Here is a 24,809-nt window from a genome sequence, read left to right as displayed (position 1 = left end):
AGAATGCCAAGCCACTTAAGGAATGTTTGGTAGCGTTATTTAAGCATCGCGAATTGAAAAACTCCTCTCATAAGGAATGTTTGGCAGCGTTATTTACATTATTTCAGAAAATAGAGAAACGACATTGTTTCTATATCGAAACTTATGAGATGAGTTTTTCAACAACAAGTCGCGATGTCACGTTAAAACTGCAGGAGGTTTAAGACATTCGCTGCGTTTAGCACGTTGCCATGCTGTGCATGTTTGTGAAAATAAGCTGCAACAGTTACGACGTATCCTTTATACTACAGCACACTGTGCTGAATGTCGCAATCTTTCCCATGGCCATTGGCCGATTAGAATACGATGGACGTTTATCCCATGTTATCTTAACGCGTTTTTGTCTCCAGTCGGATGTCATGTTTATGATTCTACCCATTGGACCTGCGCAATGAAATGAAAAAACTACGTTAATTTCAGTCCTTTGCTCCACATCATGAATTGATCCTTCCCAAACTGGTTTTAATTCATTATGACCATGGTTGCATACAAAGTCTACATAAAACTCTGGTCCATAGGTATAACTATCGTATACTTATATCAGCCCTTACCTCGAAGAAATATTAATTTTGTTGTACAACTACCTTTAATTAGGACACCTTCCTTTAAGTTGCTCACTGAGTCGTGACGACTTGGTGAAGTCACGGGTTGTTGTTGGCAAATATTAAAATTTCGATTTGTTTTGTTTTGTTTTGTGGCAAGTTAAAAGAATTCCACAAACAAAATTTATGATATTTTGACTGATATACTGTTTTTTGGACTAGCTTTTTAGTGTAAAAACATGTAAAACTTAAGAAGCTTTACTGTGTAAATGCCTTGTTAGTTTGGATTTCATTCAGCATCATGGGTTCCAAAACAGTTGTGATTATTATGATGCTGCAGGCATTGCAACCTCATCTAGTGTTTAGCGAAGTTATTGGGGTAAGTTACCAACAAGTCTTTACTTAGTGACAAATGAAAACAGCAGAAACCAAAACTATTTTGTCGAAATACAGTCAAAATACATAATTGGAAAATTTGTAATTCTCTGGGCAAATTGACTGTTAATTGCAAGGACTGGCAAACATTTTTTCCAACTTTAATGCTTAAGCTAGTTTTTTTTGCACAGATAATTGGTAAATTTTGCAAAATCACACAGAGGTAAAATACCCAACATTTTTTTTCTGACCTGAGGGACAAGTATATACATTTAATTTTCAGTTAATTTAAATAAACATGTGAATGATGCAACATTCCTATTTTTCCAGTATGACAAAACCAACATTTCAAGATCTTTCAACGATTATGAATCTGAATTTGGAACAACTATAGAAGATGCTATCGTGGTACGTATGCGGCAAACTTCCGAATGTAATCATGCAACAGGAACATGACAAAATGTTACTTTAGGGTATATTGGCTCCGGCAAACCCTCTTGATGCCTGCAACCCCATTCAGAGGAGGCCTTATCCCAATAATTCTGGGAATGATTCTGTCAGCGCTTTTGCCCTTATCATCAGAGGAGGCTGTGACTTTGCCGTGAAGGTATTTTTGTGCTTTTAGTTTTGTTATTCGGGAGTTTTGCAATGTTCGTTATGTTTTAGGTTTTAAATGCACAAAATGCAAACTTTGATGCCGCGATTGTGTTTGATGGCGAATCAGATGACCTGGTTCGGATGAGCTCCAACAACCGTATGTATTTGATTTGTAATAGCCTTATTGACTTTATTTTCTGTGTGTCATAATGTATTTATATAACAGTTATTATGACAATGGTCTTTTGTTACCTGCCAATGATATATTTATGACTTTCTTGTTGCAATTTAATAATGCTGATATAATGTCAAACTTGTGCAGCTGCTGTTGCGGACAAAATTACAATCCCATCAGTGTTTGTTGGTGTTACAACTGGGTGGATACTAAATGCATCATATCTTTATTTTTATGGGTAGGTAATGTATACGTAGAAGTTTTAAATGCAAACAGTACTTAACTGAAATCTTTAATACATATATACAGTAAATGTAATTGAACTTGATCATAGAGAAGTATATATATGCACTGCTTTTGCCCTACAGACTGATTTACCAAAGCACAATGTCAGTTGTTAAATACCTGTTGAATCTGTTTTTTTTTTGTTTTAACCTTTATGTCAAAAATAGGTATTCTCTGAAAAAAATCACAGCCATGGCATGTTTAATGCTATAAAATGTTGCATGCCCTTCAGTTTAAAGAACCTTTTGTTGCCATCAAAAATTAAATTTAATGCAATCCACTCTTCAGGTCTTCGCCACAGGTTGAAATCACGGCTGGATATTACCCTTTTTCTATCAAATATTACATTGTACCTTTTGTAACAGTTGTGGGCACTTGCTTTGCTGCCCTACTTATATTTATGGTGAGTCCGCAAAGTGGACTTGGTGTAACAATCACCTTCAAAAATCCTTTTGGTGTATCGTAGGTTCTAGATTTGCCCAACATATGTCATTAAATCTTAAACATTGTTGCACACCGACCACTTTTGCATAAAACAATGACAATTTCATATTGTTGCACCAAGTCCACGCTCCTAGCTACAGTTGTTTAATGTTGTTTCCTATACTTGTTTGTAGATCAATTGTGCAAATCATGCACCACTCCACTGTATCGTGGTGGAAAGAGTTTATTATTGTCCTCGCGCTCTTGGGCTTTACTGTTGTAGTGTTTGCTATCGCATCGGTAAGCTCTTTTCCCACTAATGTTGTGTTCATGCACTCATTTAGGCATGCACAGTGTTTTGCCAAATGTTTTCCATCACCCAATATACTTAACTGTATCTCACATGGTAATTTCAAGCTGCTTTCAAATTTTTATTTGCTAATTATTTTATCCTAAACATTAACAAAATTTACAACATGGTTCCAATATTCTCAAAGTTAACAATCTAAGTTCATTTGGAATTATATCTTGTTCGTTAGAAATAAAAACAAGTATTTTGTCACATGATAGGTATTTTGAGTGTGATGTGGTAATATTTAAAACTTGTGAATCACGTTTTAATTTGTGCACATTGTTCATTTATTCATAGTTTTATTTACACACGTCTTAACTTAATGACACATTTTAATCACAGTAAACATTTATAAATATGTGCATTCCTTTGTATGAACATAATTGCTTGTTTTACAGTTTGTTAAATTTATGCGTGACCGACGAAGACAGCGGCGCAACAGACTGTCCAGACAAAGGTTGAAACAGCTACCAGTCAAGCAATATCAAAAAGGTTTCATGATGACTTCATAACCCATTTCCACTGATGTTATTTATTTAAATATTTCCTATACTACGTTCAGGTGATGAGTATGATGTTTGCGCAATATGCCTCGATGATTATGAAGAAGGGGACAAGCTTAGAGTGTTGCCATGCCAACATGGTAAGCGTTTAAAGTTTTAATTTGGCGTGACTCTATAAAGCATTGTACTTTGTTGATCAATATGGTGCTCTTGCCCATTCAAAGACACAAGAACCTGTTTTTAGCTTACCACTGCAAGTGTGTCGATCCTTGGCTGACAAGCAGTAAGCGAGTGTGTCCTCTATGCAAGCGTCGTGTATTGAGTGACGACGAATCTTCAAACTCCGATACAGATTACAGTAAGAATTTTCTTATCTTAAATTTTTGTATTTTTAAATTATTTCAACAATTGTGTTGAACCACATCATTGGTCAATTATCCATTGCTATTGAACCGAACTACCCACATTGCCATGGGTTGTTTATCAATTTTTAATGATTTTATTCCAGGTGACGATGATAGCGAGCGTACACCGCTCATACAAAATGCTGTGGCATCATCCCCAAATTCAGCAACACTGGCTACAGGGTTCAGTTCCCAAAATCCCATTTTGCGCAGTTATTCCAACAGCACAATCACAACAGTGGGATCGGCAGGCCACCACAGGTTTTGTTTACAAAAGTTAACTACTGATAACAAAAGTTTGTGCTTCAAATGCTGTAGACGCAAGTTAATCAATAACAGATCATATAATCCGGGTCAAATTGTTGTCTGTTCCCAAACAAAATGCAAAAAATTCAGTTTATGATAGTTCTAACAATGGGTTCCCATCAAAATGCTGTTTAACCAAAGCGTTTGTTACACAGTTTTGAGGATGAAATTCCGCACAGTTCGATGATAGATCTTCATGGTCAAGCTGAGACCCCAGTGTTTCACTCAGTAAGGGAAACAGACACTCCCCTTGCACACAGTCTGGTCGTAGTTGCTGGTGAGTGCTTCCTTGTTAAACATTTGTGCATGCAAGGTTTGTCAATGTGTTCTTTGGGTGCGCAGTATGTACACACATTAGGGTGACCCTAAAATAGAGCTACATATGAAACTGTATCAAATTGTCTTTATTATCAGGGTAACGAATTAAACAATCCAATGTGTCACTGATGTGGTACCAGTGCTATTTTAAGTTCTACATTTTGAAAGAATTGTTAAATTACAATGAGACTCCTGTAGACCAGGAATTTGCTGAAAAATGGATGCTTAAGTAAAAATTACATTTTGAGGATATTTTTAATTTGACACATAGACATAATTTGACCTATTAGGTCTCATCTGCTTGGCGGGCAAATGTGAGTCAACACTAGCTGCATTGATGAGACCTAGTAATAATGTGCACTGAATGCAGTTCTTATACTTAACACAACCTGAACCTATGTTTTTCAGATGTGTCACCGGGAAATCCAGACTTCCAAGCCATGCAGTCAGATGAAGAATACAGGTAGACATCGCATTGGTCCGCATCGTTGACAATAACTTTATAAACTTTCACATAATTTTCCAGTTGTAGCAGCAGCCCTGTTGAAGGCAGTGAAATCAGTTCTTTCCGCGACGCCCAAGAAGAAGTCTTTGTCGTTTCTGGAAGTAAGTGTACTAATTTTTTTCTTCTGCCAATTGTACATGCAAAGTAATGACTTCCGCCTACTATTATTGCGCCACAGTGGTGATGACTGCGTAGGTTTCGCGCTCATACGTACAATGACGGTTACGTACGAAGCAGCTGTGGGCATATTGCAGTGGCGGTATTAAAGTTAAGGTCTAGGCAAATTTCAATTCAAATTGTTTTTTAAATCAAGTCACAATGCATTACCATGATCTAACCCCCCTAATGTATATCATACTAACGCTCACTTCTTCTTGCAGATTTCCAAACACCTAAGGAATCAGATGATGAAAATAACCCCGTGATTTAAACTCAGTTTCATATTAGCCTTTCTTTTATCCACTTGTATTTTGTACGTTGTGCAACTGCGCTGTTTCAGTTAAGGAAATTATCGCTTATTTTCACACTTGCGAAAGGTTAGACATCATTACTTGGATTTTTTTCGTGCTGTTTCAACCAAATTGTTGTTGTTCTTCAACAAATTTCCTCATCTACACTTGGAAAAAATTGGGTCCGCCGTGACTTATTTGATTGAACAAGGCTGGTGAATGGCATGTTCTATTCAATATTCCTTTCGGCCCGTGCCTTTTCTCGTCATACGTTATCATATATTCTGTCCGTAACACCCTACATTTCGCCTGTCTCTGGTAATCAATGCGATCAGTGTTATAAACTTTTTTTCAGCTATTGCGTATTTTAGCCAGGCCGCAATTAAAGGAGGACTAAAATGTGCATGGCAGGTAGTACAAACGACATAAATTACTTCTGTGTATATTCCCTTGTTTAAAAGCAGTTCAATGTAGTATCATCTCACTGGTTAAATGCATTGACCTGGAATTTTCTTCGCTTTGGAAACTTTCACATCTAGATTTTTATGTGAATTCACCAATTTCCTGAAACAAGCGAATACCTCTTGCAATATTTGTCTGTCATTGAAAAAAATGCTCGAATTTGGCCTTCGTTTGTTACCATATGCGCACGTGCGCACGGTATTCATGTTGCATTTTATTTTTATTCCATTTTTCGAACTAAGCTCTGATTTTAATACACCGTGGCCTTGCTTTGTTAAACAGTCCTCTCCAACAAAGCTAAATCTTTTCTTAATTTATAAAAAACAAGAACAACTTAAAGGTAATAATCGATATATTGGTGCTTATGTGGCTGTTTTAGGTCTAACCAATCAACCACCTTTCAGGCACATATAGGCCTGTAGGTTGTCCAACCCCTTCAGAAACGTTTCTCTTGGCTTAACTCTTTGCTATATAATTTCAAAAGTGACATTACACATGTATTTTTTCTTCTCTGAATCATTTCTTATGGGTTGTAAGCGTATCCTATCGCCACCATATGTTTGTATATAAAGCGCTTTAAAGATTGCAGCCTTCTGTTGTGTTGTTCAGCTTACAACTATAGGTTGCACAGCTTCACGATTACCTGGCTAAATGACAAGTCCCCGGTGTTACTGCAGTTACTGATGCGTTATAACAACATTTTAATTATATCTTTACAGTGGTGTTGGTGTTTAAGCATATGTTGATATGAAAGCAAGAATTATATATGACAACACGGAAGCAGGGATCATATATAAAGATACAGAAGGTAGGCCATGTAGCATAGTGTAAGGTCCTGTGGGTTCTATTTAATTTATTGCGTCTCATCCTAGTTCTCGAGGGGCAATTATTTGGGAACCATTTTAGCAGGTCTTATAACGGGGTAGCAACAAAGCGGTATTGGTTTATGTCAATCTTACTTCCTCAACTTAAGATTCTCCAATAAACCACTTTGGCGTTGGACATCATCTTTTGTTGCAGTCACTTTATTCTTCGTTTTTTTTACCAAGATGCAATAAAGTTATTCCGTCAGATGACGCAACAGAGCAATTTCGTTGATGCATGATTCGTTGTCACCATTTGTTTGTTCAGTTGACCGCGATCTTGAAATGCACGCATCAATGCAACTTGGTTTCAATGATCCTTCAATCACCGTGCGCGTGTATTTACAAACCAGTCTGCATGGTTGTATGCAGAGTTTAAAATAAATTGCAAAATTTAGCAAGGCGAATCGAACGTTCGTTAAAATGCAATTAAGCAACTCTTGCATAACGGAAAGGGATCATATGCTCATGCCAAACGTGTGAAAATTGTTGTAGGTTATGCAACACTCACACTTCGAGAGGCAATTATGGTTACAATTGCCCATATCGTATGTTCAAAATTGTTTTTGACATTGGTGCTTACCCTAGTTCTCATATGTTGTGGTCATAGGGTGAGGATAGAAACTGTAAAGTGTGCCCCCGGACATACTTTTTGATGCATTGCTGCAATTATGATGCATTGCTATGCAGAATCCAACGTTGGTAAACCATGCAATAGCAAAGAGTGCGTGTTCCCTAATGGATTTCTAAATATACTAGATTATGTTGAAACACTTTGACTTTAATGATTAAAATAGTGCTGATTTTAAATATTATTATACTAAATACTTTCCTTTAATTGGAAAAAATGAGTAATATATCTTTGGTGATTTCAGTTGTCATGCAATGACCATACGGTCGAGAATTCAAATCCTATCGGGAGATTGGCTTTTCGTATCTCGCTTTGACTAGTCACGATGACAGAAAAAGCTACTTTTGACCCCAATAGCTGCCACTGTACCTCATTGTCGCAGCAAATTTACAACTGCTGCGAGAAATGGGGAAAAAATGTTAACATTCTGATTGCTGTGCAGCAAAAAACAAAACGCCCACTTCTACTCATGTTTGATATACAGGTCGATAAACCATGCAGTTGCATAACATCTGTTACATAACCAAGTTTGCAAAACATTGAATTTTGCCCTGAAGCTGTCTACTTCTTAAAGTTCATAGATTGTGGTTTTGTGAATGTCATACTTTAAGGGGCAAGCAAGTTTGTGGCATACTCTTGAGATTTTTGTCTGATTTAAGGGTTTGTTTTGATTTTATCAGACAATAATCATCGATGTTCCTGCATAACGTTTTGTGGTTTGGAACCAAAACCACATGAATTTATAAAGAAAGCTATTCATGGTTCTGGAATTTTGCGTCGTGAAATTTTGAAAAAATCTATGCACACAAAACTCCTGTGTATTTTCCGCTATTTTCAATCAAATTTACACAACAATGTTGATCAAAAACACCGTTTTTTTGCAAAATTCAACAACGCCATTCACAGTTTGGTAAAAGTTCATTCACAGCTTTGTAAACCAACATGTTTAAACGCGGCGAAACATTTCATTCGTCCTCTGATAATGCGTGGGTGGCCGCTTTGCACACAGCACTATAACAGGTAGTTGTCGAACTTGTTTAAAAGACAAGCGTTATTTGGGTTCGTTTCCTTCATCACTAATTTTCATATATTGCTTATCTGTTGACATTTTAACGTTATGTGTCATACACATAATTGCTCATCTGCAATCAGCAAGCTGTAAAAATACTTGTGGGTGTTTGGAAATATTTTTGCACCAAGACGCATTCCGTGACCTTCCAACGGTAATTTTAGATTAAAAAAAATATGTTACAGATGGAAAATATTTAAACATGAAAAAACAAGCAATGTTTTGACTAAAGCGCTTTTTCCCGTTACGTATGTATAGATTTACTGCATATTAGATTAAAATGATAAACAGAAATCAAAGAAAAGTCTCAAATGATCCAAAGTAAAACCAGTACAAATCTGTACTGTCTTGAAAATTAAGTAATGTTCTATTTTTATGCGCTCGGGTGATTCACCTTGTTTCGTAAACAATACCCGGTGAGCATCCGGGTGGCCCAGACCATGTTTGTTGTCATATCAAGCACAGATTATACGTACATTTAGCGAAGATTTGACCTGTAAGCTTTGAGCAAAGCCTATGGTCAGCCGATTATGAGTAATTTGTATACGCGTTTCAGTTGGTGAATGACGCCCGCAAATTTGTTGTCCGGTAGCCGCCTGTGCTTACATTTGGCGGGCGTGGTGTTTGCCGGTAACGTCACGTATTGGGCGGAAATCAATACATGAAAGCAGGTTAAGTTGAGTAATTGCTTGTAAGTTTGTTTCCGTTTTATACTTCTTGTCGTCCTGTTTGGTTTAAAATTACACGAGTTTTTTTTGTAAACTTGTACTCCACGAAACAATTTGAAGTAAATTACTTGTTGTTGCTCCTATTTTGGCTGCAACAGATTTACCAAGAAATATTGGGTTTTGTTTTTTACTCAACTTTTGGTTTCATATTTTCGTTACTCATTTTTTTGTTTAGAATGGTTTCTCTTTAAGTAAGATTATTCTACATTCACTGTTGATTTTTCCGTTTTTTCAGAGCAGCAGTCCGAAAAGTGAACGCTTTAGGATGAACAATTTAACAAGCGCCCATTGTTTCGTCACAGTGACGCCGAGCATGATCTCGCGAATCACGCCAGTTCGGCGAAACCTTGCTCGCCCAATTGGAAGTAGGTTGAAGGTAAAAACGCGATTAACTAAATCTACCAAATCCAAGCGTAAATATCCAGAACTAAGACACAGTGACGTCATCAGTTCGTTACTGCGCGTGCCGTGGTCTGCGCACGTCACGTGAACATCAATGCATTATGGGTAACACTCTGGGTTTGTGTTTGGGGTGTGTTTAAGTGAATCACGAATTTTCTTGGAATTATTCGATAGTGTAAAAAATTGTAATTTTAATGAGTTATATTTGAGCTTACGCGATAAGTAGGAAAATCAGTTGCGACGTCACTACAGTGTAATATACCACTGGACCACAAAAAATGATTGTTCAAGTGTACGCAGACAAAATTAACAGAAAATAGTATTTTTAAAAAACCCTCGGTGGAGAAATAGGCCTCACCCGTTTACAATTGATTTACAATCGAAGTATATTTTGGGTATTTCCTTTCTTTTTGGTACATGCATGGTTATAGACAATTAAAAATAAGTTGTCATAAATGCCATGACTTAGGCTCAATGTTAGCCCCATGCCGAGAGTAAATATGCAGTTTATTTTTAACAATACGGCGTATCAACAGACAATTAGATACCAGGTATTCATGCTGCGTACCTCCGCTTTGACACCAATAGGCAATAACATATTTTACAACATAACTGCTTTTGTCTGCGATAGAGTTCTGTCGGAAACAACCCAATTTTGGAATATATTCAAACACTCCCAGTTGGTTGGTTGTTAAATTTAGGCGACAATAAATATTTTTAAGACTTTCGAATGATGTAAATGGGTAATTCCATGCCTGTGACGCCAGCGCGGTTCAAGAACACATGCCACTTATCTCCCTAAATGTCTTCAGAGTGCGTTCATTTCTTGTTTTTGAGGAAAACCATCGACTTACATGGAGAGATTAGGCGTTTACTGCATTTATCTGATGTTTTGCTGCAGCGAATCAATTGCGATTGACCCCAAATGCCCGCCTACAATCTCAACCACGATCGCTACAAAGAACAATAGGACGACTAAATACCTGACGAGCTTACATTTATCAAGCGGCTGGCGCGTGCGTCAAAGCAATAAGCCCAAGGTCAAAGGACAACTGGCGTGTTGCAGGCATTCCTTGCAGGCGTGTGTTTGTTCACTGATTTCAGGCCACGTTCCCTGACATTTTCGCTGCGTTGGCGACTGTATCGGATCAGCGGGGCGTTATCGCCCGGCGGTTTTATTTTTCGACCTGGCAATATCGCAGGCGAGAAAGCGAGGTGATACTGTTGTGTTTCGAATACAGATTCGCGCGATAAAGGTTGATGGATAGTGTCACTCAACATCCATGGGCAACCTGCTAACGATGAGGGATCGAACGGCCAACGGGGCGCTCGGAAAACTCTGCATCGCTCCCCGAAAGCCCGCAATAATCTTATCGTTGAGACGATCGCGTCGTTGTGAGAATATTGGTCTCGTAAGCTAACACCCAGGTACCAGGTTCGGACCGTCGGCGACGCGCACCTGCTTACCGTCGGTTTAATATAGATTCCCGGCATTTTTAGCAGCTGCTTTTTGAAACAAAAACTAAAAAGATACCGCTATTAATCCCCGGCGATGCAATGTTTTTTTTTCGCCTCGCATACCGCGGTTTGATGTCGTGAATGCGACAAGAAGTCCCTTGTGTATTTTAACAAGGAAGGAGAAATTGGTAGCAGTACCGCGGAACGCATGCCTTCGGTTTGAGGTCACCTTAGGCATGCAACTCTTGGGACATCGTCATGAACCACACAATTATCGTATATTAACGGTTATCGTGTTTGTGTACACGCTTCTAGCAACTTCGATTTCACCAGTTTAGACAATTTAAACATGTCTTGCATGCACCACATCGCGCCAAAAATATCTCAACTTATTGTTGACAGGCTCAATAAACTTTTATTTTCTCCAATACTTCACGCGCCACCACAGTGGTGTTCAATCTGTGGCGTTCGAAGTTTAATCTCTTATTGCGAGCACAACATTATTGTGTGGTATCGAGCGGTAAACATATATATTTTGAACAACAAGTCCAGTTTATGATATAATAGATTAAAGAGTTAATACGGACGTGAATGGACGTGAATGCCTTGGTGGATTATTTTTTGGTCCCACACATTTGCAAAATTATGTACGTATGTAGGCTACAGTAGCTTGTGTGTCAGTACAGTCTTAAAAGTCCTTTTAATTTGATCCTAATGAGAATCTTCCGTTGAACGGACCCACGACAACATGTTGATCGCCCGCAACAGTTACCACATTGCTAACATATCAAACCTCACCCCATCCCTCGAAAGGTTAATCCGAACATCGGGCGCCACTTGTTTTCACAACGCCAGTCATTTGCGGTCGACTGCGACAAATTTACCCCAAATCGTGATCATCAGCTCGCTACCCCGAAAGGACCCATCCCTTGACAAAACAGGGACCAAACCCCGAGGTTTGTTTGCCTGTTCGCCACCCCGAAAGCAATAGCACTGGCAAATATCGGGTCACGTTCATAAACGTCTACTATTTTGGCACGCAATGGGTGTGCACGAGCTTGTATAGATTTGATGCTCGAGCTGTCCATCACTAAACCTGACAGCGTAATGTTTTGGAATTTTAATCGCAGCTAATGTTATTGGGTTTCGAGGGCTATGCTGCGCCCCTCAGCTGTGTTCCGTGGACTAACTTTTCCCCAAATATTTACAGTCGCCGCTACGTGCTAACGACCTTTGCATGGGCGCCCCACACATTTTTGTTACTACCCGTTTCACCCCCAGAACTCCAGGCGCACTTCCCTGTTTATGGATGCAATTGCGGTTGTAGTTTTAACCTTTTCTAAGGTCCGTGTTTACCGTCCACAGATGGTGGCGGTGGAAAGAGAAAATGCCATCACTAAAATAGTTTGTTTTCAATTTTGATCGGAGATTGTGACATCTATGGTTTTGTGTGTGCTTAGAGGTCTAACATTTTTTATCAAAACTAGAGGAGTTTGTACGTATTATGTTGTAAAAATACAATTGATTTCGCGGGTTCAAGACGAAAAGCTGATGTTTAAACCTCTAAAATGTCTGGTAACGAGGGAATAAACAAAACACAGCATTAAAATTTTCACCTATAGTATCACCAATACTATAGATACATATATAGTTACTTACAGATACCACCAGCGTAAACCGCCCACACATTTTCCATGTATTCATTCGTTTACCGTTTCAGGCTCGGGACGCCATTTTTTCTCTTTAGCGAGTTTAATTTATTACCCACTCACACAATAATGGTCACCTTCTTTGGTACAATCCTTAGAATAGTTAAGTCTGTCATATTAGATTAAAAGTGAAACGCGTTGGCGTTTTTAGATTGCTTTAGTCGCCATGTGTGGCCGCCAACTCCACATATCCTTTATGTTCAGTGCCAACGCCATTTCATTACTTGTAGTTATTTATTTGCGTAGGAGTTTATATCATTTGATTTGCTTGTTGTGCCATACTTGTGATAATGACGAAAGTCGCTGCGTAACATCCAGAAAAGGTTAGATGATCCATTAGAATCAGAAAATATTGAAGTCACACTACTTTTTATGTTTTGCTTCCACCTTATATTTGGGTTGTGAAATAATCTTTAAAAGCAAACGGCCAATATAAACAGGCCTAATGAACACTTGATGTAGAATCCTTGACAGTCATCGCGGTAATATACGCACCTTTGCTGGCCAATATTCCCGAGTACTACTATGTACTATTTTAGTGTAAAATACATCATGATTTTTCGCGCCTTTTTGTCGCGATAACGTAAGGCCCATTTTGGAATGCAAATGCGTGCAGGCAAAGGAGAATCACGATCTTACCATAACGCACAGCCGGTCGCTTATAGAAGATTGTGCAGTTTGCGAACCACGGACCTCGCGCCCTCGGGGCATCGTCGCGCTGAAACGTGGGGTAAGAAGTCACACTAACGTGCGTCAACTTGAGCTTGACGTAGGGTAAGTGGTGCCTGCCGCAAATGCTATGCCTTTCTCCATGTAGTAAGACGCAAAATATGAACGAATCCGAGGATTTAAATGCATTTGGAGAGTCGTGTAAGGGTTTGGTTAGCAGCAAATAATATAAACATTTACTTAGATTCGATAAACAATTTGAACATTTCAAATCGACTTAAATAAAACATGACCTTGGGGGACTTTAAGAAAAATAAGAAGCTGTTGCAGCGTTATAAAAATCGAAAGTTTAAACAAATGACAGATTCGGGAGGTTTGAAAGCGGCGAACAAACTGATTGGTTGAAGTAAAATGGGCGTGGCAATAAACTCGTGATCACCGTAGTGAGTGGCGGACTCTGGAACCGCGGAGTATGTGTGACGTTTTTCGTTTGTTCACGTGCTTAATTGTCTCTGCTGTTGGAAAGCGGAATATTTGAAAAACAAACAACAACAACAACCCGAGGTCTATAACGAATCACGTGAGGCGCTGGGATGGTGTGCATTCATCAATATTTTAGCTGACCAGGAATAAATGTATCAGAAAATTTAAGCTTGGTTGTTTTAGGGGACAAGATACTCTTAACGTGGGTTAAAACAAACAAAAATCGTGGTATTAATGTTTGACTGTGGTTAAATTTCGAGGAACTGGAGACCACGCATACTCTTGCCAAACACTTGCTCGTTAACAGCTGCAATAATCCGTTTAACGGCCATAGTAAACCGACATGGCTACACCGCACTCTATTTAAGAACATTTTTGTTGAAACTTAAGCAAATAAAGTTGAGGAAGGCCGTAAAATTTTACTGTCTACTTTTCGGTATGTCTAGACGACAGGTGGACGCAGGAGTTTAACAACAGCTTGTCCAATGCGAGTGGCTTGTTGCGTTGTGGGTGTATGGCCCGGACTGTGGTTTTGAACTGACAGCTCGTATGTTAACATTTTCCGAAGTGTTCATTGATACATAACTCGACGACATGCAAGAAGAGTGCCTTTCACTTCTGTGGTTCGGAGGGACTTCCGGACACCTGGTGTTCCAGCCTGTCGTTAATTCAGGAAAACTGTGCAGTGCGCGACAAAAGGGACAAAATTTCGTGTATGTCGATGAAAACTATAAAAATAAAATTACACTCATGTCTAAGATTTATCCGTTATTTTAACATTTCTATAAAATCATGTGTCATAGTATGGCACTGGACTGTACAGAATAAAATCACTATGGCGCCCATAACCGTTTGAGTTGTGCATCCCTCATCTGAACGGTTGTCTTCACCAGGAATATTTTACAGCTGCCTTTTCCTGCAAAAAGCGGACTCTTTCCTTGCAGCGAAGGTCGCCAAAGGTCAGTGGATAACAAGAACGTCTAAATTCCTTACAATATCGCTCTGTCGGAAATGTCCTTGTGTTTGCCTCTGCGTGTGGTTGTGTTTACCGTGGATTATTGGAGTTGGCGAGATCAGATTGGCGTTAATTTAAGCTTCTGGCACCCTGGCCAGCGACCAACAAAAGACATTCCAGGACGCGAGCCGCCACCGTCCTCAATGGGCAAATACGGCCTGCGCCATTGCCGCCTGTCCAAGCCACGCAGGGGGTCATGGAGTTTAGGAAAGTTGGGAAGGCGAAAACAGTTCAGTAGTCATAAGTACGTGTAGACATCAAACACATGCCTCGTTATCCGAACATAATGGCTTCGTCACCTTCGGCGGGTGTACAAATATTTGCATCTCGACAGTCAGCTACCCCCTGATAGTGTGTGCTTACCGTACGTATCTTCTCATGCTCGTAATCGGCTTATTGAAGCTGTTTTATCACGCACTCAAGCGTTCGTATTTGAGATATGCGTCCCGCAAAAAAAAACGTTGAATTGCAGTTGGCAAATGAGCGCGACAGCTGGCGAAAACGCCCTCCACAATGCTTCACCTTTTCCCCTTTTATTTTGTTTGCCTAAATCTTTATTGGGCACGTTTTTAAATCCCTGTTCAAATATAAAATTCATTGCATTTGACACTTGCCTAATTACAAACGAAAATTTACAAACAATTGGTTTATTGCATTTAAAGTGTGAATTTCCATTGATGTCACAAAAGGAAAAATGTTTTTGGATTCTTATATAAATATCTAACAGAGTCAGTTCTCCTCTTTTAATTCCTAAAATTTCTTGTCCCTTTTTTAATAAATAAAACTTCCATTGACACATTTATTGTTAAATTTTCTAAAATTTTTGACTGCAACTGTTGCGTAATAATTACAGAACAAGCAGCTAGAGTCGGAAAGTTCAAAGCGAAGTTCTTTGGCATGAAACTCTTTGTGATCTTTGGAAAAGGCATATTGCTTGACCGAAGCGGTTCATTCATTGTTGAAACTATCAATGCAGGTAGGTTTTATTAACTAGCAAGCTGTCAGTGATGTTGAATAGTATATGTGCGTTATGTGTGTTTAAGTCCTATCATAACTGTTACTGAAAAGCCTTTTGGATGTTTCTTGGAACTTGGTGGGCTATTTGCTCTTGGTAATTGTACTTTCTCGTAGCAAGTAAAAAAAAATATGTGGTCCCAACGTCATAATTTCTCGGAAAAAGTGAACCTGAAAAAATTGCCATTATGTACACGCCTTGGTGTGCTGCAGTATCATTTATCAGCAAAAAGCAAGCTATTCTCATTACGTTGCACGTTATTTTGATGTATTGAACGACATCTTGGTCAGGGTTTTAACGCAGACGATCACTGCACACCTATTTGCGCACACGCGAGACAAAAAATCACGAAGAACGGCAATAAATGGACTGTGTATTGTGTGTGGGGGGGTGGCAAGAAGCTTCTTTGAAATCGGCGTTCGCTGATGTCTATTGAACACTGTGTAGGTTGAAGAAATTTCAAAATCCCGGTTTGTTTCAGTGCCAGTTTGTGGGCCACCTTTCATTTTGCTGTGAAACGGTGACTGGAATAGCGGACTGGCACTCTCCTTCGCGAAGGGTTGGTCTGGCAGCTCACGCGAAAGCGAAGATTGTTTCGGGCCATGAGCTCTTGCATGTCTTGGCATGTTTTGGCCACAGCAGCCGCGTCGTGAGTTTGTTGGACGTATCTGCCGAGGGAAAATTAAGCGCGCCGCTTAGAAGTGATGCAACTTTGCTTTGTCAAAGGGACTGGAATATTTTACTGCCTCGTGAAATAATTCACTTGCCTAGTTTACTTCAAGCATTTTGTTACTATTTTCAAATAGTATATGTTTTCACAAACATAAAAATATGTTTTCACATATTATGCAACTGCTTACCTTGAGTATTGTTCTGAGGTGGTTGGCATTCGCGTCGGGTTTGTGTTAACAACTCGTACGCGCAGTCCGTTCGCTTCGCTACCGTCGATCTGGTTCAAAATATCCGTGTTCAGTTTTCTATGTGGTATGCGGGTGGGATATACCTGGACGCAAAGAAAAGCAGCTGAATACCCCCTTCGTCGCTGCTTTTTGTGTGGGCGACATGATTTTCAAAAAAAATTTGTTAGTTTTGTATGAATTTCGCTTGTATTTTTCCGATACGTCGGTTTCGGTCCAACTGTTTGTGATACTGTACTTGACTTGGGTCGAGTCAACAGGAAAACATTAAGTTAATGACCTACAGAAGGCCTAACCGCAATTGTTTGTTGTGCAGGTTCGGGTAAAGTCAAATGCATGATTAACTTACAGCCCCTTGCACCCTTATCAAGAGCACTGGGGTAACAGATTAAGGGTTTCTAGAAATGAACCAATAACAACCCCTCGCCTGTCGATGACGCCAAACTGCAATCTGCACGTAACCCAACACTTGGGGATAGTGCAAGTTATCACGAGTGCCTCTTCAACCACCTAATGTATTCACGGCTTGATAAGCCATTGGCGCTTGACAGCCAGCCACTGGCTTGCTGCTGTATTAATATAGTTCAGTTTGCGGTTAGCCTGTGTAATAAGCTGCAGCTGACCCGTCTTGTTCTGGCAATTAGCCTCACGTAGGGCCCATGTTTTCCGCAAGACGCTTTAGGAGAATATACGGTGCAGTCTTTTTTCTTATGCTATGAGTCATGCCATAAACAAACCGAAAACACGTTTGAGGTGAAAACAGATAGCGATAACATGACCTTTTGTTTTTTTATAAAAACGGATTTTGTTGTTTTCTAAAGGCCTTTGAAACAGACTTTCTGGCGAACAAAAAGCACAGCTGCTCATTTAATGCAACCAATTGCAATGGCATGCTTGCGCTGTTACGGAGACGCGTTGTTGTACAGACTCTCCGCACCTTTAACCTCGCACACTTCATTGAAATAAACACGACAAGCGCGCACATCATGCATATAACTATTGAGAGAACAACAGAGGCCTTCTCTTTCTGTGGTATGAATTTAAGACTTTTGTAAGGCGGTTTAAGTTGTCATATAAAGGCCAAACGTTCAGATCGGGAGTTCTCATTCCGCGGCAAATTTAAGATATTTTTATTGGCACCGCAGTGTTAAAAGATTCATGAGATGCAATGCTGTACATTCACGAATTAGTTTGAAGAAGCGCAGCGTACATATTCATGATTCACGATGTGTATGATCATTTTTTGTGTGCGTTTATCTTACTTGTCGAAACAAGATCGTTCAAGTCTTGTATTGATGCCAGGGTTTGATCGGACCTGCTGTGTTGAGAACGTTTCTTTTAATTCATAAACGTTCAAAATGAGAAAGTTTTGTCGTGGGTAGTTTCGTCCCAACTTGTTGATCATTAACAAGTCGTTACCGGACGTGGGAAGTTTTTTTTTCGGTTTTCTTTTTCGAAAACGAAGCAGTCGCCTTTAGACTCTGGGCTAAACACTTGCCTGCCGTTAAAATAAACACAACGACCCTGATCGACGCGATTTGGCTCAAGATTGACGCTTGTTTGTGCGATTTATCTATAAAAAGACTCACATCGCCCGGACGTCTTTCCGACAGTGGCTTCATTAAAAGGTGCTTCGTGGTCCTGGCTAATTGATCACGCCAAGAAATCAGTCGATTGTTCGTACGATACGTTTGTAGAGAGGTACCTTTCCCACTAGTGACTAGTTGACCAATTTCCTACGAATCTTCAAGAAGCGGTGTGGTCCTTGGCTGCGTTTACAGTATTAACCGCCGGAATGGTTCAACGCAAAGGACGTGGTAATGTTTATACGTAAACTACATGAAATCAGACAACCACAGCAATTAATGCATATAGCCGACGGCCAATATACCGCGCGTGGTGCTCGTTTGCAAATTGCGACGAAAGATAAGCGGGCGGCTACAGGTCGCTGTGGATAATATCTGCACCTCGATCGTTGTTCCCGCTGACTCACAAACACCTAATGTTTCACTTACTTATACGAGAAACTCACACAAAGGTCGAGATGTGCGACAACTCACACCTGCCCCGGGGGTCAGATGCATGTGCAGCCAGGTGTTGGTGCCCATTCTACGGTTACACTTATCGCTCAAGTTCCACTTGCCTACAAAGAAACGTGCTTTCGTCCGAGTTTCTTTGGTAACAACAAAAAAATCAAAGCCATTTTTTGCACATGCTTTTTCACTGTTATTTAAATTAACCATCGGTGTTTTGTTTATATGCGTTGCTTGTGCTTCCGCTGTCACAATAAGGTCGTCGGCAATTTTTTGCGTAAAATTATCTATTGTTATTGCTATCTCACCAGGGATAACCAAAACGAAAGGTGATTACGCTTTGTGGGCAACTCACAAAGAAAAATAAACCACTGTGGGGTCAATATCAACCTTCCCGTCACGTTTCACAGCAGTGATTAGCAACCGGCGAATCCGCTCAAAACTCACGCCGAGTCTGTGTGATTACGTAATCGGTTGTGGGCAAAACAGTTTTAGGCTGTAACGGTTAAAATGGAGTTTATCTGACTACTCGGATGCGCTTAGAAAACGTTGCGATAAATGTGTCCTATTGTTCGCGTATGTTGTGCCACCGCCGTAGGGACTTGGGAGCACGTATAGTCGAACCAAACTGAAATTGGATACAAAGGTTTGTTTGTGTCGTGGGTTTCGTCATCGGATTGTGGCTCTTGCAAAGGATTCGGCGCAAGGCAAATTGCGTTAACTGAGGCCCAAATTGGCCTGATTTCGGAATCAAATCTGCATCGAATCGAATCTGCATTTTGTATGCCCCTTCATTCGTGCATATATATAGCTTCACAAATTTGGCATTTTGCTGAAGTGAAAGCGTGTTACAGTAGTTAGTGATGACATCATACGAAATTATTTGCTTGTCAGATCGGATTACGATAGTGGTCATTTGTTTCGTGGCAAACCGTTCTGCACCAGAGCTTACCGTGCGCTGAATGGCCGAAGTTCACGCGAAATGTGTCTGGTTTGTTTTAAACTCAAAATTGTGTTGTTATCTCGCCAAGATTAAGTGAATTTGCGTGTGCCGAAACCCGTGAAAACGGCTTTCGCGCGACAACATCTTTCTTGCGCCCGCAGGCTTGCGTGGTGATAAAGTGATTCAACAGGCTATTTGCACGAATCTCTGACATCTCGCTGCCAGTTTGCCGGCGAATTCGGCGTCAATCAGGATTAGTCAACACGCGACGCAAATGTTGGCAAATGCTATCAGGTTTGATCCTCGACCCTTGCGGCAACCGCGTCCCATGTACCCTGGAGATGGCGTTGGAAATGGTACAAAGCAAATGTAAACCAAGGCCTTATTACGCGATTCTATATGAAATTTAGTACTGCATGTGGTCGTAGTGAGTAAGAAAAGCAAGCAAGCAAGCAAGAGCACAATCCTAACATAAAAAATAGCTCTCCTGGCAATACGAAGCTGATTTTATTCGGTTTCCTATTGCCAGAAGCTTATCTTCATATTATGAGCAGGCAGAATCAGTAACAGAATATTTAAAGAGCACAATCCATGCAAACAGAGAAGGTGAAACATTACCAAAGCACACCCAGCATGCAATATCCTGCAAGCGGAGAACGCTGCAGCTCCGATTAGCCTTCGGCCAAATAACCTTAGCCGCCGCTGCAAAACACCTCATAGGTTTGCCCGACGAGTTTTAAGTCGCCTTTCTACCGAGTTTAAAGCAGCCTAATGACAGTTTTAACTTCACGCAATGTTTTCGATGAGTGAATGGCGATGTTGCAATACCTGAAAACTAGCCATTTGCCTGTAGCGGCGGCCGTACGAGTCGTACTGCGTCCAAAACTGGAGGTTCTGCGAAGAAGACACGGCTACAGAGGTCAGTCGGGTGCGTGAGTCAACGACCCGTTGATCACGTCAGTTAGTTTAAAACAATGCGGCTTTGTGGGTTTGGGGCTGAAAGTGATTTTTTGTTCAGATAAACTGCATGCAGTGTTAGACTTGTTAGTCATAGTGTTAGTATTATAAATCCAATTGATAAGATATGAAAACGTTAGTTGGAGATGATTTTAAGTGCCGTTTTCGCTGTTAGTTTGGCGAACTTGACCGGCTAATTCTTTACATCTGCCGCTTTAACTGGCCTTCTTGTCGTCACAGACTGATATATCCTGACAAACTCTGTCTTGCTCAGACTCATGGCGTATAAGTGAAGCAACTTTTGTCTGTCTTCGTTTATTGTTATTTTTTTGCTTGCTACAGTGCACAACAACGGTGCATTTTTAAATAGTACAAAAAAGCTGCGCAAAAGAGGAATGCAGAAATATAGCTGATGGCGCCGCGCGCGATTGGAGCAATTATACTGGCGTATTGCTCAACCACGCACAGCACCGTGAAGCAGGCAACACGTGAAAATAGGCGGCGTGGAATTTAATAAATAAAAAAGGTGGGGATCTCAAACACAGTATCGCGGAATGCAGCCATGGTTGACAAGGCAGAAAAATAAATAGTATATGTATAATATGTATAAAAAAAGGCGCACAGTTCACAGTTTATAAGGGTGGCGGCGAAGTTTGCGGCGTATATGTAGCAGTCAGTTTTTTTCGGAGCTATAGAGATAGCATGAAAACGTCACTCGTTCTCTCTTTCCGCATAGCGTTACGTCATCTCTCTCTCTCTCTAACGCCCTCTACTGGGAAGAGGTGTGGCTTCTCTCGGTGGCTCGGCGTGCCAGCTTCTTGGCCTTCTTCCTCATGACCGCCTTTTGCTGTTTGCGTACTTTATCCGCAAGTATTGTCGCAAGACTCTGTTTTTCATCATCTGTGAATAAACGCTCAAGGTTTGCGACGGGCCCCGCGTTTTTTTGCCTATCTAGTAATGTTTGTGATGGTGTTGTTGTCGTATGTAATTTGGACAGGAAACTAAAGCATTAGTTCAGAAGTGTTTGTAAGTGAAAAAAACAAAAACGTGTTTTACGATATAACCTTAAAAATGATTATCGTAATATGTTTGTAAATTTACTTTTTAATTGATAGTTTTTAAGTGTAATAAATAGGTCATTTTTTGTGGTCAGATACATCATTCGATTTCGAACTCGCAATCGACTTTTTACAAAAGGGGTTGCGCTTTGAGAAATTACTTTGCATTCCACTTTTATGGCATGATCTGTTTGTAAGCTTTATCATTGCGCAGTAAATTCTACTCCCGCGTAAGTCGAACATTCGTTTTAAGTCAATGGCCGTTATTGTGCCCTGGAATAAGGCCGTCTATTGTTTCCCAGCGGACGACGTGTGCAGAGACCCACAGCGGCCTGTTTATTGACGTTTATGTGTTGCCCGTAATCCGGCCAAACAGCCGGGTGCTATCCCTAACTAGAGGCGTTTTGCGGAGGCCCGAAAAATCAAGAGCGTTTATCCACAGTTAAAATCTAACTTCTAACACCCTTTTTATCATACACATGACTCTGTTAGTAAAATCTGGCTCGCTGGTTCGTTTTAATAACCTCCTGTGACGGCACAATTGGCTTTCTGTCCAAATCATTGTGCTACTGTCACGGTACTGGCTAAAGTCGAAGTGCTAGCGGCACGTGAGGGGCTGTGAGGCGGCAAAGGGGGTTTGGGGGTTTCGTGCAAGGGTTGCGGGCGATGAGTATTATTTTTTTAGCACACAAAGTCGATGCGAGTTCGCGATCGAATTGATGTATTGGGTGACCACGTAGAATAAGCAAACATACAAGCCAAAATGCACTACAGGTCGCCTTTAGGAAACGACCCGTGTGTGTATGTATGTGAGTGATATGCAGTGAATTGTAGCAAGTAGTGTCATTACTGTATATCGATACTGACCTTTATTTTCTTGCTCTCGAAGGCGCTGACCATTCCGTTGAGCAGCATTTTGCGTTTGAGTTCGATCAAGTACCGCATGTATTCGTCCGTTACGCGAATTTCGGCGTGTCGTTTGCGCGCTGATGTTCTGTGGAATTCAAAATTTTTTGATTTAACTAAAAAGTTCATTTTAAAACAAGCAATTCCAATGCTTTTTTTACCACGCTGTTGATTAATCACGGTTACAACATTGCTATTTTCGGTGAATACCCGTGCCAGTCGCGAGCCGTCTAAAACCGGTCGCGCAACGTAATTGTTTTCGTAACGCCACTTGCGCTCGAGCGAGCGACGTTTCGTCTTCGCAAAACACTTTAGGCCCGACAGGCGCGCCGCCGGGTTTTGACCCTTCATTTCCCGCAAAGTCGCTCACAAAATTGAGGGCTCACCTTGCGTGCTGATTCACGTTATGAACCATGTTCGGGTGCACGACAGAGTTTCTTTGTTGTGACGTGGGGCGGGCGTCGCTGACGACAATGAAATACAGGATAAGAACAGCAGCGGAGCGAAGAATCAAACTTGTTCCCGGTGACTGCATTTTTGTTTCTGTTGATCAAAAAATAATTTTAGTATTCGAAAGAATGCTGCCAACTTTTTTTTGCTCTTCGGTCGTTTCGTGAGAAAGCGACGCGTCGGGGTCGCAAGGTTAAGGCGGGCCGGAGCGGAGTGTTTACAATATCTCGCGGGGCCAGGCTTTGATAACTGGCCCAAGATAAACAAACCGGTGGGCTTTTAATTTCCCCGTAACAAAACGGCGGTAAATAGCAGTCTCATTTGAACCCTTAAAGTAAAATGCAGGCATTGCAATAGTTTAAGACTTGGCTATACAAAAAAAGACCAGGATATTTTTTGCCTATTTCTTTTACGAGATAAGTTTACTTACGTTTTCCGTTCTCGTTGCAAGGTACTTGATGAATGTATAGCAGTTGTTGATACGAGAGTTTTTAAGAACACGTTTCTTAGTTGTTTGCTTAAGCTTATTTTTCTAAACAAAAAAAAATACATTTTAAACATCGTGAACTCTGCCATATTTTCTGCAAGAATTGTATAAGAACGCCTTGTCATACTACATCCCTCTATGCTACGAGTCAAGTTCCGTCAACTACACTCACACCTATGCGGCAGAACCTTAAGACGCTAACTTTTAAATCCACAACGTGGCTGATGTCCTCCACCAAATCGCACTGGAGGAGCGTTCTCCGCTTCGGAGGAAGACTGCTCGAGGAACACTCGACGACCTGTGTCTAAACCAGCGCTTCCAGCGCATTATTTATACCCAGAGCGAGAGAAAAAATGCTCGACCGACTTTCTTTTCTCGGCGCACTTCGCTCAACGGACCAAATCGCGCGCTTACGTCAGACGGCGGCTTGAGCGCAATAGAGCCGGCGGCCTATTTATGCGAAACTTAGCGTTGGGGCAGATAATGTCATTCACCGTGACCCCCAGGGTGCGTTGCGAAGTCTCACGCGGACAAATATCGATGTTGGTGACCCTTCGGGTCCACTTTCTCTTAAAGTGGGCCGTAGGAAGTACTTGGGTGGGACAGTACGTGGTCCTTCAGTCATATACAGGCCTCCCCTACGTTTTAAGCCGATTTCATGGCTGTGATGTCATTGTGGTCGACCGTTTGAGATTGGACGTATGTTTAGGGTGCATTGGTATATATAGATAGCTTACACAGTCTTCTATTCATCAAGGCGTTTGTTTTGACGAGTGATAGCCGCGCCTCTGACGCACACGTGCATTGTGAGTAACAATTGGTGCCGGAAGTTGAACGTAGTACCCGTCTTGTTAACATCCCAACCTTAAAAGTAAAGGAATCCATTTTCCATCGACCGCCACAAATTTTCACTCGCACTGATGCCACTTGCTTGTTATATCCCCCATATCCAAACGAACCCGTGTGAAGAACCCTTAAATAAATTCGAGATTCCCTTACCATTATACGTATGGCCTCAAGTATGTCAGGGAAACGTACAAGTATGGCAGTACATCAGTGGTATCGTATTTCAAAACAAGTTTGGTCGTGTGTCGGCGTATGCTGTTCGACACTTGTGACAAGTGCCGATCAATTGTCTTGTGGCGCGTGTACATCGGCCGCTCTTAAGACAGTCCGCCACACAAACAAGCACTTCGGACTGACAAACGCGGCATAGAGGACATTTGCTTGTAAACCGACCATTTCGGACAAAACAATACCAACCTCGCGTGTAAGGCGAAA

General features: G+C 40.8%; 2 protein-coding genes across 6 annotated transcripts; one reads left to right on the top strand and one right to left on the bottom strand.

Annotated features, from left to right (window-relative positions):
- Positions 1–807: 807 nt before the first annotated feature.
- On the top strand, positions 808–6,323 carry LOC145902554 (E3 ubiquitin-protein ligase RNF13-like). 2 transcript variants are annotated; one of them, XM_082990573.1, is made up of 14 exons: positions 808–960; positions 1,287–1,364; positions 1,429–1,563; positions 1,623–1,710; positions 1,876–1,966; positions 2,631–2,736; positions 3,187–3,280; positions 3,351–3,431; positions 3,536–3,649; positions 3,800–3,956; positions 4,157–4,278; positions 4,728–4,782; positions 4,846–4,925; positions 5,205–6,323. In XM_082990573.1, the coding sequence occupies exons 1-14, from the start codon at positions 883–885 to the stop codon at positions 5,252–5,254; spliced, it is 1,329 nt and encodes a 442-aa protein (XP_082846699.1). In that variant the 5' UTR covers positions 808–882; the 3' UTR covers positions 5,255–6,323. The 2 variants fall into 2 exon arrangements, with proteins under 2 accessions (XP_082846699.1, XP_082846698.1); XM_082990572.1 differs by lacking the exon at positions 2,631–2,736 and adding an exon at positions 2,302–2,416.
- A 9,310-nt stretch (positions 6,324–15,633) lies between these two features.
- On the bottom strand, positions 15,634–23,708 carry LOC145902714 (uncharacterized). Of its 4 annotated transcripts, none has more exons than XM_082990799.1 (6): positions 23,472–23,708; positions 22,978–23,134; positions 22,553–22,679; positions 20,499–20,564; positions 16,638–16,726; positions 15,634–16,445 (listed from the first exon to the last, which is right to left on the bottom strand). In XM_082990799.1, exons 2-6 carry the CDS (start codon positions 23,124–23,126, stop codon positions 16,280–16,282), a joined length of 597 nt encoding a protein of 198 aa, XP_082846925.1. In that variant the 5' UTR covers positions 23,127–23,134; positions 23,472–23,708; the 3' UTR covers positions 15,634–16,279. The 4 variants fall into 4 exon arrangements, with proteins under 4 accessions (XP_082846925.1, XP_082846924.1, XP_082846927.1 ...); XM_082990798.1 differs by having other exon boundaries at positions 15,637–16,445; positions 16,638–16,780; XM_082990801.1 differs by lacking the exon at positions 20,499–20,564 and having other exon boundaries at positions 15,639–16,445; positions 23,472–23,703.
- Between the last annotated feature and the right edge of the window lie 1,101 nt (positions 23,709–24,809).

Source organism: Ascidia mentula, chromosome 5, assembly GCF_947561715.1.
Source record: "Ascidia mentula chromosome 5, kaAscMent1.1, whole genome shotgun sequence".
NCBI classification, from domain to species: domain Eukaryota; kingdom Metazoa; phylum Chordata; class Ascidiacea; order Phlebobranchia; family Ascidiidae; genus Ascidia; species Ascidia mentula.
This window is presented reverse-complemented; position numbering and strand designations above follow the sequence as displayed.